The 17,366-nt window shown below is 41.9% G+C and overlaps 1 protein-coding gene across 2 annotated transcripts; it reads left to right on the forward strand.

Moving 5' to 3' along the window:
- Positions 1-208: 208 nt before the first annotated feature.
- col6a2 (collagen, type VI, alpha 2) lies at positions 209-16,737 on the forward strand. Of its 2 annotated transcripts, XM_023274414.3 has the most exons (32): positions 229-643; positions 2,477-2,568; positions 2,668-2,768; positions 2,898-3,041; positions 4,772-5,134; positions 5,222-5,242; positions 5,337-5,402; positions 5,491-5,589; positions 5,694-5,720; positions 5,902-5,928; positions 6,039-6,083; positions 6,207-6,260; positions 6,348-6,410; positions 6,495-6,557; positions 6,654-6,707; positions 6,795-6,830; positions 6,925-6,987; positions 7,123-7,185; positions 7,309-7,371; positions 7,941-8,003; positions 8,108-8,158; positions 8,246-8,344; positions 8,440-8,502; positions 8,645-8,680; positions 8,776-8,821; positions 8,911-9,063; positions 9,152-9,246; positions 11,132-11,313; positions 11,607-11,785; positions 11,888-11,926; positions 14,365-14,696; positions 15,749-16,737. In XM_023274414.3, exons 2-32 carry the CDS (start codon positions 2,493-2,495, stop codon positions 16,016-16,018), a joined length of 3,036 nt encoding a protein of 1,011 aa, XP_023130182.1. In that variant the 5' UTR covers positions 229-643; positions 2,477-2,492; the 3' UTR covers positions 16,019-16,737. The 2 variants fall into 2 exon arrangements, with proteins under 2 accessions (XP_035805952.1, XP_023130182.1); XM_035950059.2 differs by lacking the exons at positions 14,365-14,696; positions 15,749-16,737 and adding an exon at positions 13,057-14,182 and having other exon boundaries at positions 209-643.
- Positions 16,738-17,366: the final 629 nt, after the last annotated feature.

The raw sequence follows: 17,366 nt of genomic DNA on the forward strand, positions 1-17,366 counted from the left end.
CTAATTGCAAACAGATCACCAGACACAAGAAAGGGGAGTTTGTGTGAGTGTGTGTGTGCGTTTACCGAGTAAAGGGGGGTTAAGTCTGCTCTTGATCCTGTTCTATTTCATTCTGACCCACCACATGTATGAGATTATCTGTGAATACCTCCTAAATGCTGCATCTCGGGGACACAAAAGCTCCTCGGGGCTGCGCCATGTGTTCCACTGAACGCAGCATCTCCTCAAGCCAAGCGGACATTACAGTCTGAGGAGAGTCCAGCTCCCCTCTGGCATCTTCCCTCACCGGTGCATGGCAGTAACACCGGTGCAGCAGGTCACGGGGCCCCACGGACACGCGCGCGCACACACGGGTTCCAGCGGAGCCACGGCGCCTCCAAGCGGACAGCAGCGCGCACTGAGCTGCTTCGTTGCGCACAGAAGGAGGAGGGATCAGAGCTGGTGGCTGGGGCTGGACCGGGACAGGAGGGCGAAAGGACGGCTCCGCTGCGGGAAGTAAACGCGCATCCAGGGCTTTATTTCCCACTTTCTCCTCCCGTATGCCCCCTTTTTTTTCTTTCTCGGCTTTCCCTCCTGTGGAGATGAGGAGATAATCGACAGAGGATCAGCTGCTGACGAAGTTTTGAAGTTGTAAAGAATTCGGGTAAGCTGCGCTTTTACGCACAACGTGCCAAACTCTTAGTCTGTTTCCCTCCTTTGCCGTAGTGCATGTGCCTTTCTCACTCTCTGTTTCTCCTCTGCTTTTTCTGTTTGAAAAGTCATTTCGATTAACTGAGATGATGGCGTTTTTTCAACCAATCCAAACTTTGGACACAACTCCTCTGAAAACCCACAAACTATTCGCTTTAAAAAAAAAGAGCATATGAACTCTATCTGTTGGGCTGTTGGGTCTGTGTATTTTGCATGATGATTCATCAGTGCAGTGATGGAAATGCTATGAGGACTTGCACCCATCTCCTGGCCTGGACATCGGCAGAGGAGTGGGGCTTCTGGAGGAACGAGTCCTCCGCAGGTCGCAGCCTTCTGTCCGCTAGAGGGAGCCACAGCAGAGCGTGGGGCTGACAAAGTGTTGGGTGGTGCTGAAACCATAAATGACAAATTAGAGGAGGCCAACAACTGAAGTGAACCACAAATTTTCATTTGTTAAATACTGTGGACTTCCACTGATGGAATATAATTAAATGTAGAGAATTTGCACCAGAATTCACACTATTATTATGTTTGTTAGAGGATGGTCTGTTCAATCACTTGTGAAGATGCTTTTCTTGTACAGTGTAAATGTTCAGCATGCAGTAGTGGACGTCATTCGGCAGCTGATGTTACTTACTAGCTGTAGAATAATGGATATGATGTACACAAGACCAGCTTTTGACTTTTTTTCACACTGCTACTGCCCTCCAGAGGCCGTAACTGAAGAGTCTCTGTTTCCAAAAGTGAGAAATGTCCCAGGGACTCAGACCTTAAGAGCTCCCAAAGACCCCATATATGTCAGCTGGTTAATTGAGTGAACTGCAAATGTGTTTTGGAATATACATTGCTGAAATGATGATGCCTTGCACTCATCTGTCTTGTCAAAATGCACATGTTGCATATATGGTCAGTGTGTCAGGGCCCCCTGATGGGCTAACCTGGCCATAGCAGCTAATAAGCTCAGGTTTGATGTGAGACCAGGGAAATCCTGTGAAGTGCCATAAACATGTGACATAGTTTAGTTTAAAATGAAAATGTGAGGCTGATTGTTTTGGGTCACTGCCCAGATGGAACCAGAGCCTGTTCATTTACATGAATCACTTTGTGTTTTTCCCATCACTTGAAAGGAAGAGATGTTGTGATATAATCAGATATCCTGTTCCGTGTTTCAATCTTAGATTTCATTTAGTCAAACAGTGAGTCCATCAGAGACTCAGGCCTCTATGAGTGAAGCAGATCACACCAACCCTTCATATGTGGTGGCTGTAGTTTGGTAACATGTTAAAAGTCTGTGTCCAGTTTTCAGAAATAATCGTCCATCGTGCGGCAAATGTTAGTCATCATTTATTTATTCAAGCTTCTGCTGAAAAGAAGAGCCATGTTCGACTCATGAGATGCTTTCAAACCTATTACATAACCATGTGGCAGCCATTTTGTTCCCTGGGTAATAGTCAGACATTTGTTTGTGGGATTTTTAAAATGATACCAGGTGCAGAATCTCAACTAAGAAATCCATTAATTTCAGGTTTTTTTTTTGGCTGAATCGCTAAATGGCAACAGAAATATACCAACACTACACTGTTAAAATGCTTTTGTAATGCTGGTTATTTTGACACATACACTCCCTTGATTTTTTGTTTAGGCTTTCACATCTTTGAATATTTGTCTTTACATTTTCTGAACTCAGTCTTTTCTTGTTTTTGTTTTTCAAACATACATTTTTGTGAATGATTTGCTTCAGGAACTTTTTTTGGCTCATGTGTGTCTTGTGGGTGTTGCTTGTCAGACAGGAGAAGAGGAAGATGTTGGGGTTGGAGGTCATCGCTCTCTGTCTTCTTTTCGGAGCACTGACTCATGGACAGAAACCAGATTGCAGCAGTGAGTACCACCAGTTTCAGTGACACAACATGGGACATTCTACTTGCTGACTTAAATACACTGATTTAAATATGTTTTTTGTGTGTTTGTTCCCTACAGAGAAGAGTGCGTGTCCCATCGACGTGTACTTCACCATAGACACATCTGAGACCATCGCCCTGCAGGAGTCGCCCCCTGGATCGCTGGTGGAGAGCATCAAGGTTCCTCCTTTGCTTTCAATTCTGTGATATAAATCTAACAACATGAGAATCTGGATGGCGTCAAATGACATTCGACTGTTCTGGCTGTAAAATCTGTGTGGTATAATATGTTGTGTCTTTGTGTTGCAGAAATTCACTGAGCAGTTTGTGCAGCGTTTGGAGGATGAGGAGCTCAGAGGCGTCGTGCGGATCAACTGGAATATCGGTGGACTGCACTTTTCCCAGACACAACAAGTTTTCAGCCGCTTCGCAACCAAGAATGATTTCATCTCTGTGAGTTACACAGCATCACACATTTGAAGACAGTTCGTTCACTTTTAGTTTGGGTCCAAAGTAAATAAAACTAGCCAAGCGATTAAGTGCTTAAACAGAGCCAATTAATAACTCTGCTATTTATATTAGAAAATATGTGTTAATAATGTGATTGGCACACGAGTGACTGGAGGTGGAAGACGTACTCAGATCTTGTACTTAAGCAAAAATACTACTACTACAGTGTAGAAATACCGGATTACAAGTAAAATTATTGGCTGCACTGTCGTCACACAGCTAGAAGATCCCCTGTTCGTGTCCCGGCCTGGGATCTTGTGCATGCGTGGGTTTTCTCAGGGTACTCCAGCTTCCTCCCACAGTCCAAAAACATCCATCCATCCATTATCTGTACACCACTTAATCTTCATTAGGGTCGCGGGGGGCTGGAGTCTATCCCAGCTAACTTGGGGTGAAGGCAGGGGACACCCTGGACAGGTCACCAGCCTATCACAGGGCTACACATACAGACAAATAATCACTCCAGCCCCCCGCAGCCCTAATGAGGCTGAAGTGGTGTACAGATGATGGATGGATGTAAAAGTATTGCATTCAGATCTATTAAGTAAAAGTACAAAAGGATTATAATCAAAATATACTTGAAGTATCAAAAGTAAAAACACTCATTATGCAGAATGGCATATTTCAGAATAATATCTCATATTGGATTTTATTTATTAATTCTACTAATTCATTAATGTGTTCATTGCTTTAACACTGGAGCTAATAAAGGGGTTTACCTACTTTACATAGTTTATTTGGTGGCTAGCTTGTGAATTTCCCCTCAGGCATCAAGAAAGTTTTATTTTAACCTATAATATTACATCATAATTAATTTGTTTATTATATTTTGTATTATTAAACTAAATCAGCAAGTATCTAATGTTACTAAATACATGTCGTGGCGTACAAAGTGCAACATTTGCCACCAAATTGTAATTGAGTAGAAGTATACCAAAACAGAAAATGGACATTCTCACAAGAAGTACAAGTAACTCAAGATTATGCTTATGTTTAGTACTTGAATAAATGTACTTGGTTACTTTCCAAGACTGTGAGTGACTGACAACTTAGTCCCAAGTGAATTATCTGGATAAAATCAATATTAATTATTTTTTAAAAAGTCCTTGATCAGTATACACTAATGTCTTTGAAGAAATGGTCAAGATTTTTGGAAACACACTTGCTCACTATTTGGCTCAACAGGATTCTTATATCTGCCTGACAACAGCTACTTAGCCTAGCTTAGCACAAAACTGAAAACACAGAGAACAGTCTTGTTCTACCTACCATCAATGCTAAAGCCATTTGGTCTAATCATTATGAAAAATAACCATTAAGTAGCTGCTTTAGGAGAGGTTATGTGCCAAATTATTTATTGGTTTTCAGTGACGGATGTTTAACACCAAGAAAAACCCCTGAAAAAGTCTGCTGTTTTACCTCTATAGCTTTGCATATTAAAAATACTGAACTCCAGAGTGCTCTTAAGGCCAATTTTGTTCCCTTTGGATCGAGTCAGTGTTGCTGTTTCCCTCTAATAGCCTTGTGCTATGCTATGCTAACCTATCCAGCTCTTATCTGTAGCCTTGTATTTAATAAAAACACATGGGAGCGGCATCAATCTTAGAAAGTTTGAAACAATGATAAAATAGCCAGTTTGTAATTCAGCTAACATGTTACACAAATGTTTCCAGAACCTCAGGGGAATCCGTTATCTGGGTAAAGGCACCTACATCGATTGTGCCCTCAAAGCCATGACGGAGGAGATGCTGCGCTCGCCCGCATACCCCTCGGCCCTCCGATTTGCCGTGGTCATCACCGACGGCCACGTGACTGGAAACCCTTGTGGCGGCATTAAAGTGGCTGCAGAGGAGGCCCGTGATAAGGGCATCCGGATGTTTGTCGTGGCGGCATCAATGAACAAAGAAGAGACGGGATTGAGGGAGATTGCCAACTCTCCAGCGACCGTCTACAGGAGGGAATTCCAGGCTGTGGATCTGAGCCAAGGCAGAGAGATCATACATACAGAAACTATTGACCGTATCATCAAGACCATGGTAATGTGCAGATACACACACATTCATGCAAAAATCCTCAAAAACTATTGACTCTTTTGCTCACAATTTGTTTCTTTGTCTCCGCAGAAACATTTGGCGTATATAGAGGTAAGACAGAACCCCGGAGCAGAAATATAAATTTGTCCACTGCCCTCCGGTGTCATATCTGACTCTTTTTCTCTTTGTGTCCTGTTTATCTCAGTGTTACAAAGTGTCCTGTCTGGAGACACCCGGGCCTCCTGGTCCAAAAGGCCACAGAGGACAGAAAGTGAGTTTCATGCAGACACACAAACACACACAGCATTTACACTTCAGTTGTCTTCGTCCTCACACATCTTTGACCTTGTTGTTTGCAGGGAGCTAAAGGAGACAACGGTGAACCAGGCCCGAAAGGAGAAAGAGGTCGCCCAGGAGACCCTGGTATTGAGGGTCCCATCGGTCAGCCTGGTATTAAAGTAAGAAGACATGCTTTCACCTTCCCATCAAACATAACGGTACAACAAATATTATGTATGAGACTATATAGTGATATACCAACTTCTTTTTCTCTTCTCTGTAGGGAGAACCCGGTCTCAAAGGCGAGAAGGTGAGATGTCCTCTTGTGTGGATCCAAGTGTCTTCTTTCATAGATGGAAATGATTGGAAAAACATTATTCAGTTTGTAGAAGAATGTTAATAAAGTCTGGCTGTATGTTGATACTCTGTCAATGGATGAGCACCAACTGATCACACATAAAATGACTGTATGCTCTTCTGTCTAAACACAGGGAGAGATGGGAACTCAGGGGAAAAAGGTTGGTGTTTCTTCTTCTTTTCATTTCTTACACAAAGGAATCTGTTTGTTATCATTAATACTGGAAAGCGATTGGTCTTTCTATGCTAATTATGTCCTCTCTGTGATTAGGGTGTGGGTGGCATCGCAGGACGCAATGGGACAGATGGGCAGAAGGTAAGATTTTGAGAATCAGCTTTTATTGTGCAGTTTAGGGAACATCTACACTCAAAGTTTCAGAAAACTATCCAGTTTTGTCTTTTGTAACAGGATTATTGTCCTTTGTCTTCTTGTTTTTAGGGTAAAATTGGGCGGATTGGAGCTCCAGGCTGCAAAGGAGACCCAGGCGACATAGTATGGCTTTTAATATAATTGATCACTATTATTTCACACATACTATGCTCTGTTGTTGTCTACTTATGGTACATGTTTGATTGACAGGGTCCTGACGGTCACCCCGGAGATGTCGGTGAACGTGGTCCTGCTGGAACTGATGGAGAGAAGGTACACAGCCTAATCTCCACTTTAAGTCAAACACAATCCATCATCCATCCTGCTTGTGGTTAAACTCATCTTAATTGTCTCTAGGGGGATCCTGGACGCCCTGGAAGATCTGGTCGCCCTGGTCCCTCTGGAGAGGCTGGACCAAAGGTAAATAGAAAACGGGGATAGCTGCCCGTGTTAGAACCAGAGGTCATGTTATACATGCTGGAGGTAAAAGGCTAAACTATGGTGTTTCATCCACAGGGAGAGAGAGGAAGTCCTGGATCACCTGGCTTTCCTGGACAGAAAGGAAGCCCAGTAAGATGCATCGCAGCAGACAAATACATTCAAAGATACACTCAGTCTCTTACATCAAATGGCTTATCAGTGTGTTGTGTTTCTTAGGGAATCCCTGGAAGTCCAGGAAGCAGAGGAGAACCTGTAAGAACATCTGATTTACCTGCAGTCAAATCTTCTCCTGCATATTCTTCTTTATGTTGCCTGATGGCTTCAATGGTTTGTTTGGTTTTTTTAGGGAAGAAGAGGCGACTATGGGCCAAAGGGTGCACAAGGACCAAATGGCGGAAAAGGAGAAAAGGTGAGTTTGTATGCACAGTGGCACAAGACTGAAACATGTCTGCATTATAAAGCAAAGGCTCAATTTGTTTTTCCACCAAGTGTACTTCAATACTGCACCAGTAAAGGGCCTGAAGATTGATTTTCTGTTTTTCAGGGTGAAATGGGGCCAGAGGGCTTGAGAGGACTTCCAGGTGAATCAGGAAACAAAGGAATAAAGGTAGTAGAAATTGTTTTATCACATTACTTGGTATTTATTCATAGGAACCACATAAATTCTTAAAGTTGAAATAATATACTCCCTGTTGCTGCTCTCAGTGTCATCTTTCTATGGTCTAAACAGGGAGATAATGGCTTGCCAGGACCAAGGGGACCACCAGGATCACCAGGAGAGGCAGGAAGAAACGTAGGTTAAAAGCATGAACTGCAAATTAAGATCGATGAACCCTTTGTGACATCACTCATAGAAGAGCAGTTTTGAAACTCAGTGTAGTGACTCAGGCTGTCGCCATCTTTGCAGTGTCTGACTCTAACTTGACCTAACTCTTGGTTAATTAAAAAATGGGCGAAGAGGTGGATAACGAGTGAACCGTAGATGGGCCATTGTGGCACCCACTTCTCACTTATAGCAACAATACCCTTAATTATGTATTCCTTTAAGAAGTTACATAAATATTCACCTCCATTACAGTTGTCATAGACAGGGAAATTAGCTATGGAGACCAAAACGGTTTTTTATCGCTGTAAGCATGTTTATTTCTGATGAAAAGTTGAACTTTTTAACATGGGGATTAATCTGTTCAAAACCAGCCTCAAGTGGCCGTTTGAGGAACTGCAGTTTTTGGCACTTCCTCATTGGCTTAATTTTTGGACCTTGGAAGTTGTTGCTAAGTTGAAGAATCACATTTACAAATCTTATCAGAAGTGTATTAAACAGAAATAACCTAATCCAGTGTAACACTGTTTGCATCATAGGGTACCAGAGGCGACCCTGGTGATGCTGGACCAAGAGGAGAGCCTGGACAAGTCGGACCAAAGGTTGGTATCTGTGTGTATGTGTCTGTGGTAGTATTTTCTCTGATTCATCGTCATGTGTGTTGCTGCAACTCTTTGTCTTGACTCTTTGTTTTGCCTTTATTCAGGGAGACACTGGTAGACCTGGCTTCAGCTATCCTGGACCAAGAGGACCATCGGTAACATACACATGCACTAGCCCTGCTTACATTTTGTAGCCGGTGTGGCACACCTAGCTGAAACAAATTCTGCCCGCTGATCAACAGGGAGAAAGAGGAGAGAAGGGCAACCGTGGACCTCGAGGCAGCAGAGGAGACTGTGGCCGAAAGGGTGAACCTGGACCTAAAGGAACTCCAGGAGAGGCAGTAAGTAACTCCATAGATGTAGCTGGAATTGTCCTCTCACTTGAGGAATAGTTGTATATGTATTTAATTGTTTGTGATGTCTTTGCTTACAACAGGGTGAGCCAGGGCCTCAGGGTGAACCTGGACTAAGAGGACCAAGGGGAGATCCTGGGCGTGACGTAAGTAGACAAAAACTACATACACAAGTGCTTTCTCACACACTGACATAGTACAGATGACAACAATCCAGCTTGAAAAAGCTGAACTCTGATATAGCATTATCTGTTGGCAGTCACAAAGTTGTGTTCTCTTGCTCTACAGGGAGATACTGGTCCTGAGGGAGACCCTGGCCTCACAGTAAGAACATTTCATCTGATCATAGTTTTATTAAATCAGCGATAACACACAGAAGATATGATGGATGTAATGATATATTTTGCTCGACCCTGCAGGAATGTGATGTCATGAACTACATCAGAGAAACATGTGGCTGCTGTGGTGAGTTTAGTGACCACTGCATGGCCATTCACGATCTGAAAAACACAGTTGGACTGTCGGATCTTTATAATCTGTGTTTTCATTTCCAGACTGTGAGAAACGTTGTGGAGCCCTGGACATTGTGTTTGTTATCGACAGCTCAGAGTCAGTGGGTCTCACCAACTTCACCCTGGAGAAGAACTTTGTCATCAACACCATCAACAGACTGGGATCGTTTGCCAATGACCCAACAGCAGACTCAGGTATGTCAGAGTTGAAATGTGAAGTGCCAAAGCTAAACAAGATGGCTTCCAACTTAAGCATGCAGTAACATGACTGTTTGTGACCCAGGCACAAGAGTGGGAGTTGTTCAGTACAGCCACAGTGGAACCTTCCAGGCCGTCCGTCTCAATGACCCCAAGATCGACTCACTGTCTGCTTTTAAGGTTTCACAAACACGCAGACATACACAAACACACATGTACACATGTAGCTTCAAAGTTTATTTTTAGGATGTAGCACAGACTGTTCTTTTGTCTCTTTTGTCCAGATGTTTCTTAATTAATAAAGGCTGATCACATGTGGTTTCTGTCTGCACATGGCAGACTGAAGTAATCACAGTTACATATGCGTCACAGTAAGCATGTTTCTAATATTTAGCAGTGTCTAGAATCTGAGGAGAACAAGCTGCTAAAGGATTCATCTTGTCATATTTTATATTTTTCTCATTATTCACAAACCATATTAAAAGACTGTTCCCAAGAATAAATTAATCCAGTAATGACAAAAATTATTAAAAGCACATGTTACTTGTTACTGCATGACATGTTCCCTCATGATCATTAACATTGTAGGTCACTTGTGCTCTGTAATCTATTTTGAGTTCATCCAGCAAGCACTATCCTGCTGCCAGAAATGCTTGCTGGAATAGCAAATGTGCATTCATGCACCGCTGAAAATAGTCCCTGACAAATGTACCTTTTGTTGTCTTTTGAGTAACGTGCTACAAGTGACAGTGCCCAGGTGTTAAAGCAACTTACTTATTCTTTGTTTTAAAAAATCTAGCTATATCCTAACAATCTTTAATGACTGACTTGATCTCTAAGAACCAGCAGGTCGGGGCTGAATACCACAGACAGGGTATCGAGACACGGAACAATGTAATGGTCTTTTTAGTACAAAGTATCACAGTTCTATAGTAAGTTAGTTCACGTAGATCATAGACTTTTTTATAAAGAAGGAAGTAGCAAGAAGGAAGATGTCCCACTTTGGTTTCTGGACTATTGTTTAGAGGTCTCAAGTTTAGCATTTGGCCAAGACAGAGCCACCCTAAACCATATCCTGCTTTATCTGTCTGTTTTACTCTACATGGGACCATAATTTACTAAATGAACATCATGATGTAATGATTAACACATGCAACTACTGACTTAGTCCATAAACTCATTAATAAAAAGTTTCCTGAGATAACAAATCAAGTAAGAAGTAGGATCATTTTCTCATAGACTTCTATTCAATCTTCAAACCAGAGGAGTCGCCCCCTGCTGGCAGTTAGAAAGAACGCAGGTTTAAGTCACCATTGACTTCACTTTTCAGACCTGCAGATTATGTCCAAATTTTAAACACAGTCTCACGCCCAGATAGTCGTATGCTAAATAAACTTGTGCTTTTAGGATGGTTCAAATCAATTTTAGTTCAGTTTAGTCATTTATAATAAATGCTATCCTCTGCTCACCTCGTAGTTTGAGTAAAAATCACTATGTTTACTGATTCTACTTACAACAGCTAGGGATGTTGCTAGAAGTGGTAATGCTAATATGGTAACCGTGCTGCCTCTGCTGAACAATGCATTCAAACATCTTTTACAGATTTCATACGAAAAACTAACAAATCTGCCTCATACAGTTCAGTTTCACCATTAGGCTACTAACTAATTTCGACCACATGAGATTAAGTGTTAACTATACATCATAGCACAAACTATATGTTAGTTTTACCTTAGTCTGACTGACCAGATGTAGGCTGCAGGTATGAGATTGCCATCGGCAGCTTATTTCAGCCAACCACACCAACAATCTCTATACAGCAACCCAGCACACTGAAAATGTAAGGTTTTGCAGATGATTTGTATCATGCAGTAAGCCAGACCATTCTCTACTACAGAATGGTATAACTAAGTGAGACTAGTTCTCAACACAGTCTACTGCAATTACTTTTTTACAGAACCAACCCTAGTTTTCAAATTGACTATCTAATGAAAACAGCTCCTTGTGTTCATGCTCAGTACTAACACATACGTATCACTTACATCCTGTCTTCTCTATTGTTCAGGATGCAGTGAAGCGCTTAGAGTGGATTGCAGGAGGAACATTTACTCCATCTGCTCTGAAATATGCTTACGACAACCTGATCAGGGACAGCCGCAGAGCCAATGCCAACGTCACTGTTGTTGTCATCACTGACGGACGCTTCGACCCCAGAGATGACGACAAGCTGCTCACCTACCTCTGCAGGTGCGTCCTGGAGCTTTATTTAGGGGTTTTAAAACAAACGTTTTTGATGAAGATGAAAGTTTGATGGTGGGCACCCCGGTAGCTCAACTGGTTGAGCGGGCGACCCATGAACAGGGGCTATAGTCCCCAATGTAGTGGTCATGGGTTTGAATCCAGTCCATGGTCCTTTGCTGCAAGTCTTTCTCCATGTTTCCTGTGTCTCTCTCCACAGTCCTATCTAGTAAAGGCAAATAACTTTATAAAAAAAAACAAAAGTTTGATATCATTGCTTGTATCTCATTTCTTGTGATCAGTGATTCCAGTGTGGACGTCAGCGCCATTGGTATCGGCGATATGTTTGAACAGATTGAAGAGAATGAGAGCCTGAAGAGCATTGCCTGCCAGAGGGATGGTAGAGTGATGGGCATGAGGCGCTTTGCAGACCTCGTGGCAGAAGAGTTCATTGATAAGATTGAGACCGTGCTCTGCCCAGGTAAACTAACTCAAGAAACAAACATTACATACATCATGTTCATTAAGGATCTCTTTTGTTATTAGCTGGATTCCTCTGACATTGTCTCTTTTTCTGTTTCAGATCCTGTCATCATCTGCCCTGACCTGCCTTGTAAATCAGGTAAGATTTTGAACCACAGTGTAACATAAAATTTTCTCTTTGTGTCATTTTCTATGAGATCACTTCTTTTTTTCAACATTTAGCCTTTGATAATCTGCTTTATTTTGGGTCAATATGCTTCAAATGAAGTGCTTGTCAAAGAGCTTCTGAAAAAATGACAAGATTTAAGTGATTTTTTTTTTTTTTTTTTTTTAAATCTTTCTAGAAGTTCTGCCAGTGTTTTTGTGTGTCCAACTGGGTACAACAGCATGATTGCCTTTGCGAAAAGACTTGTCCATATGTATGAATCAATGTGCCTGTCAGTTCTTTTCACCTCACTTTTGAATGGGTATAAACACTTCTATAAATCCTATAATGATGACACTTTGTGCTGACTAGTCTGTTTGAAGCATATTGATGCCTTTAAACTATGAGGGTACTTCAAAAAGTTCTCGGCCTCACCCGGAAAAAAGGGGCATAACTCCCATTTTGGGGTATGACTCTATACTGCACAGTCTTATATCACTGTCACCAAAGTTCAAATGTTTGAAGCAATCAAATAAAGGAGGAAGGCCATCTCCAAAAGCGGACATGTTGTTGCTCCAGTGCGTCCGTCCACACAGCCCAGGTGATAGAAGCAGCTGAATATGGCTTTGAACTGTTGCCTCATGAACCTCACCCACCCGACCTGCACAGTTTAACTTGTATCTGTTTCCCAAACTGAACTCCCACTTGCATGGCTGCCATTTTCAAAGTGATAATGAAGACATACATGCTGTTGAGGAGTATCTGGAGGCTCAATGTGACCTTCTTCCTCAAAGGGATAGTGAAGCTCGAGCATTGGTGGACCAAATGCTGCGAAGTTAAAGGACGCTATGTTGAAAAAAAAAAGTAAAAACAATCATTTTTCTGGGATGTTTTTTGGGGAGGCCAAGAACTTTTAAAGTAACCTCGGCGAATTGTGGCTAAACCATAGCAACAGCTGTATTGTTACACTTCTTTTGTCCCGGTGCCATCAAATCATGGGGCTGGTAAGTCATTAAGATCAAATTTAGTGCAGCTCGGTGTACCTCCAGCATCTTAACCGGCTGTGTTGATGCGTCGTGTCTGTGGGAATCCGCCCACAATGTTATTCCGCCCACTTGTTGCAGGAGGGGGCGTCGCCGTGGGGAAATCCCCGCCCCCCTGGAAGCCGCTGGCTGAGGAAGGCAGTCCCTCATTGGTCCCCACCTCTTTGGCGGGTGTGGCCAACCTGCTGAACGGCCTGAGCGAGCAGCAGTACGGGGTTGGCGTGGCAACCATGGCGTACACAGCCCAGAGAGCCAAACTCGCCCAGGGAGTGGACAGACAGCAGTGGACCCAGCTGTTCATCGACTCCTTCAAATATGTCTACGGGGACATTATGGGAAACCCAGAGAAAGCCATAGGCCTTTGCTAATGCTAATATGCTAACCATGCTACCTCGCATTTATGAATGCCAGTGACTAATAAGCTTAATGCTGGACACAATATAGATTTTGTTAAAACTGTGGGCATTTTTTTTTTATAACTCTGCAGGTGCAACAGAATCGCATGAGTAGTCGGACCTGTAATGAAGTTCGAATTGTGTAGTGACTGTACAGGATGGGCCGATTGATGCGATCTCTCCTCGTAGACTATGTCTGAATTAGCATTCATATGTGGCGCTGTTAACGATATACATATCACTTCTTCCAACTGAGTGGAGGAACATTTTCCATTCCAATGGAAAGCTGCAGTCTGTAGAAGCCTTTATGTTACTCTTGTACAGTGGCTCTTTGATGAAGCCTCATTTCCACTGTGAATCACGAGCTCCCTGAATCACTCTGATGACAGTTTTTTTCTTTTTGCTGTTTTGCACATATCCATGGTTACGGCCGTTATTTTTTTATTTTTTTCCTTGTGAATGATTCATGATGGTGAAAACTATTCCATGTGGAAAATATCTGGTTTTATACATACATATCACAGCATACTGTATATGAGTCAGAAGTTGTGGATGTTTGGCCAATTGACTTGGCACCGACAATGAAGGAACTGTTGTATAGATTGGTGCATGTTTTTCCGCATGTGGCTGGGCTTTTTAAGTGGGATGACTAGAGGGAAAAGACCACAGAGAACCATTAACCAAATGTTATGGTACCGTTCTTGCTCTGTGACTGCAACTTGCTGATGTGAACAATGTTGTTTTCTCAAAAATGGAATGTATTCGTGTTTTTATATTGTCTCAAGAGAATAAAATGGTAGAGCAAACTGAAACAGTGCTTTCTTGATATCCTGAAGGTTTAGAAGGAATCAGACAGCTGGACTGCAGATAGCATGTATGGAATTGCAGCATGTTATCATATATATTTTTTTTGCTGGCTTTGACTTTTCAGCATCTGTTGTGCAGCTGTAGCTCACTGAACATTGTGTTATTTATGTGTGTGTTTCTGTTCCAGAGCCTGCTGTGGCTCCGTGTGTTCAGCGGCCAGTGGATGTCATCTTCCTGTTGGATGGTTCTGAGAGGATGGGCCTGGAGAACCACCGCAGGGCCAAAGAGTTCATCGAGAACGTGGCCCGCCGCCTCATCCTGGCCAGTGGCCCGACGGACGAGAGGAATGCCCGCCTGGCTCTGCTGCAGTACGGCAGCCCGACGGAGCAGAAGGTGGAGTTCCCGCTCACACACGACATCGCGGTGATCTCTGATTCGCTGGCAGGTGTGACCTACTTGGACTCATCCTCAGCTCTGGGAAGCGCAATCATCCACGCCGTCAACAACGTGGTGGTCAAGGTACAACAAGCGTACACACTTTACTGATTTACTGTTCTTTTTAAAACTTATGTTAAAGGCAGCTTCTCTGTGGCAGGGACATTTAAAGGAACTTTGAATATGACCTACACATTTTTAAAAACTTAAGTGTAAAAATGAAAAGTTGTGGTTTTCCAGGCGTTAATATGTGAGACCAAACTCAGTGGCCATGCTTCTATAGTGTATTTTAATGGCTGTTTTGAAGCATTGTATTGGAAAAGGTTAATATAACCTGCAAAGTTTGATTCAAAATTTAAATTTAAATTTAAATTTAAAATTAAAATCTTAATTTCTCCAAAAAAGCTTGTATTCTCACTTAAGGTGGTTTTGATGTTTTTTTTTAAAGCGTTAATATACTTAAAGGGAGATGAAAACATCATTTCTAAATAAGCTCTGACATCACAAACATAGTGAAGAAGAATCTTGTTATGGCTATACATAATATAGCTTATACCACCACCTTCTGACAACACTGTGCAGCCTAGTTTATTCACTGGAGAGCAGTTAAAGCAAAAACAACATAATACACATTTTCTTTTTAAAAATTTTCTCAACACAAGTTGCTTCAAGTTTTATTATATACAAAACATGGCCAGTGACTTCCAGGACTCTGCTGGTTGCCTGGCAACCAACAGATGTTTGCATGTCATTGCTAGCAGATAATACATCTACCCTAATTTTTCATATTTACACTTTGTTTTTCATTTGGATCAAATAAACACTAGATCATCTGTTAATTGGGGAGTTCATAAAGTGCTGCTTAGTGGATTTTTTTCATCATCATACAGAGTCTTGCCTCGCTGTTTTCTCCTGTTAGCATACAAAGCTAACCGTATCATCTCCTGGCTATAGGTATTGGTCTGGATCAGAAAGTGAATAAGTATATTTCTCAAAATGTCAAACATTTACTTTAAGTAGCTGGAACCTGGATGTGATTGTCTTAGTTAAGGATAAAGATTGAAACCCAGGGAAAACAGCTACATCTACAACGCCTTCTAACATGTTGAACTCTTCCTTTAACGTTGTGTCTGTAGCCCGCCGGCCGCTCGTCTCGCCGCAACGCTGAGGTGGCCTTTGTGTTCATCACTGACGGCATCACATCCAGCGACCAACTGGATGAGGGCGTCAGCGCCATGAAGAGAGCGGAAGGTGTTCCCACGGTGATCGCCATGGGAAGCGACACCGATGAGGAGGTGCTGCGGAAGGTGTCGCTAGGGGACATGTCAGCCATCTTTAGAGGAAACGACTACACCATGCTGAACAAACCCTCGTTCTTTGAGCGCTTTATCCGCTGGATATGCTAGTGAGGAACTGTAACGCTCTACACCATAGAGGTAGAATCCATAGGATGAAGAAGGACGAGCTCCTTCAGTGTACACATTAACACACACAGAGGCAACAACCACACCTCTGTCATCATTATCATTACTGGATGGAAGCACTGAGATGGCTACATATCCTGTTGTCAGGGGTGAGGATACAAAAACAAACCACGCAGGACCAACACACACAAACACACACAGACACACATTTGTAACTTGGTTGTTCTCTTCTTTGTAAATCTATTGTCAGCACTACCAACCAAAGACACAGAGGTGTATGATTATTGAATGTGTACCAAACAAATTGTAGGCTTTATTTTGTTTTCTATTTTATAATGATTTTCAGTTTGCAGAAACATCTTTCTCTTTCTTTCTTCACACAGTCAGTATTCACATTAAAGGTGCTAAAGTAGAAAAAAAATGGACAAAGCCATCTGACTGGTTCTGAAACTCTTTTTTACATCATGTTACGCTGTAAGTACTGTAGTTTGTTGAGAGCATAAAAGCATGTAGACACGTCTTCCAACGGGGAACAATAAAGATCACACATGAACATTTGGCCACACAAGAATCCCACACACAGACATGCACACACACACACACACAGAGATGCTGTAGTTAATTACATTGACACGCAAACATGAAAAGAACCAGATCTGTAAACATGAACTACAAATAAAGCCTCATGTTTTGACCCCCAACACTGTCTATTGTGTTTGTTAGATTTCCAGTATATGTGCTGTGTTCATTTATTCTTGTGTCAATAAATCATTGTAACACAAACAGCAAGGGAATTGTTCTAAATGGGGAAGGAAAACTAGAAAAATGTGACTTGATTGTATGATTTACTGTAATAACACATACAGGACTTTATACAATTCCAAATGCTGGGGTGGAAACTTTATCCCCAGCATGAAAATCTTGTAATGATTTGTTCCTAAAAGGAAAGTTCCTCTGTTTCACAGCAGTATTTTTGTTAAAGACAGACTAAACATCTCTAAGTACCAAAAATATATTACTCTTCTTAAACATATTCAGCAATAATTTTGAGCAGCATTAAAGGTAACAAGGAGGAAAGGAAGAAATAAAAAGAAAAGGGAGCAAAAACTATTACAAATACTTTTAGTGAACAAAGATTTTCAAGTCATCTAGAAATCCCCAAAAACTGGACCAACTCAAAAACAAAAAAACTGTATTTGGTTAGGTATAATTTACCCATAATCAAAGTATCATTTTTGTTTTGCCCAACAACATGAAATTTAACAGCATTATATTCAAAAACTAACAGCTGCCTGAGAATATCATATGATTACATTTGATGTTTTTTATG

Source organism: Amphiprion ocellaris, chromosome 10, assembly GCF_022539595.1.
Source record: "Amphiprion ocellaris isolate individual 3 ecotype Okinawa chromosome 10, ASM2253959v1, whole genome shotgun sequence".
Taxonomy (NCBI): domain Eukaryota; kingdom Metazoa; phylum Chordata; class Actinopteri; family Pomacentridae; genus Amphiprion; species Amphiprion ocellaris.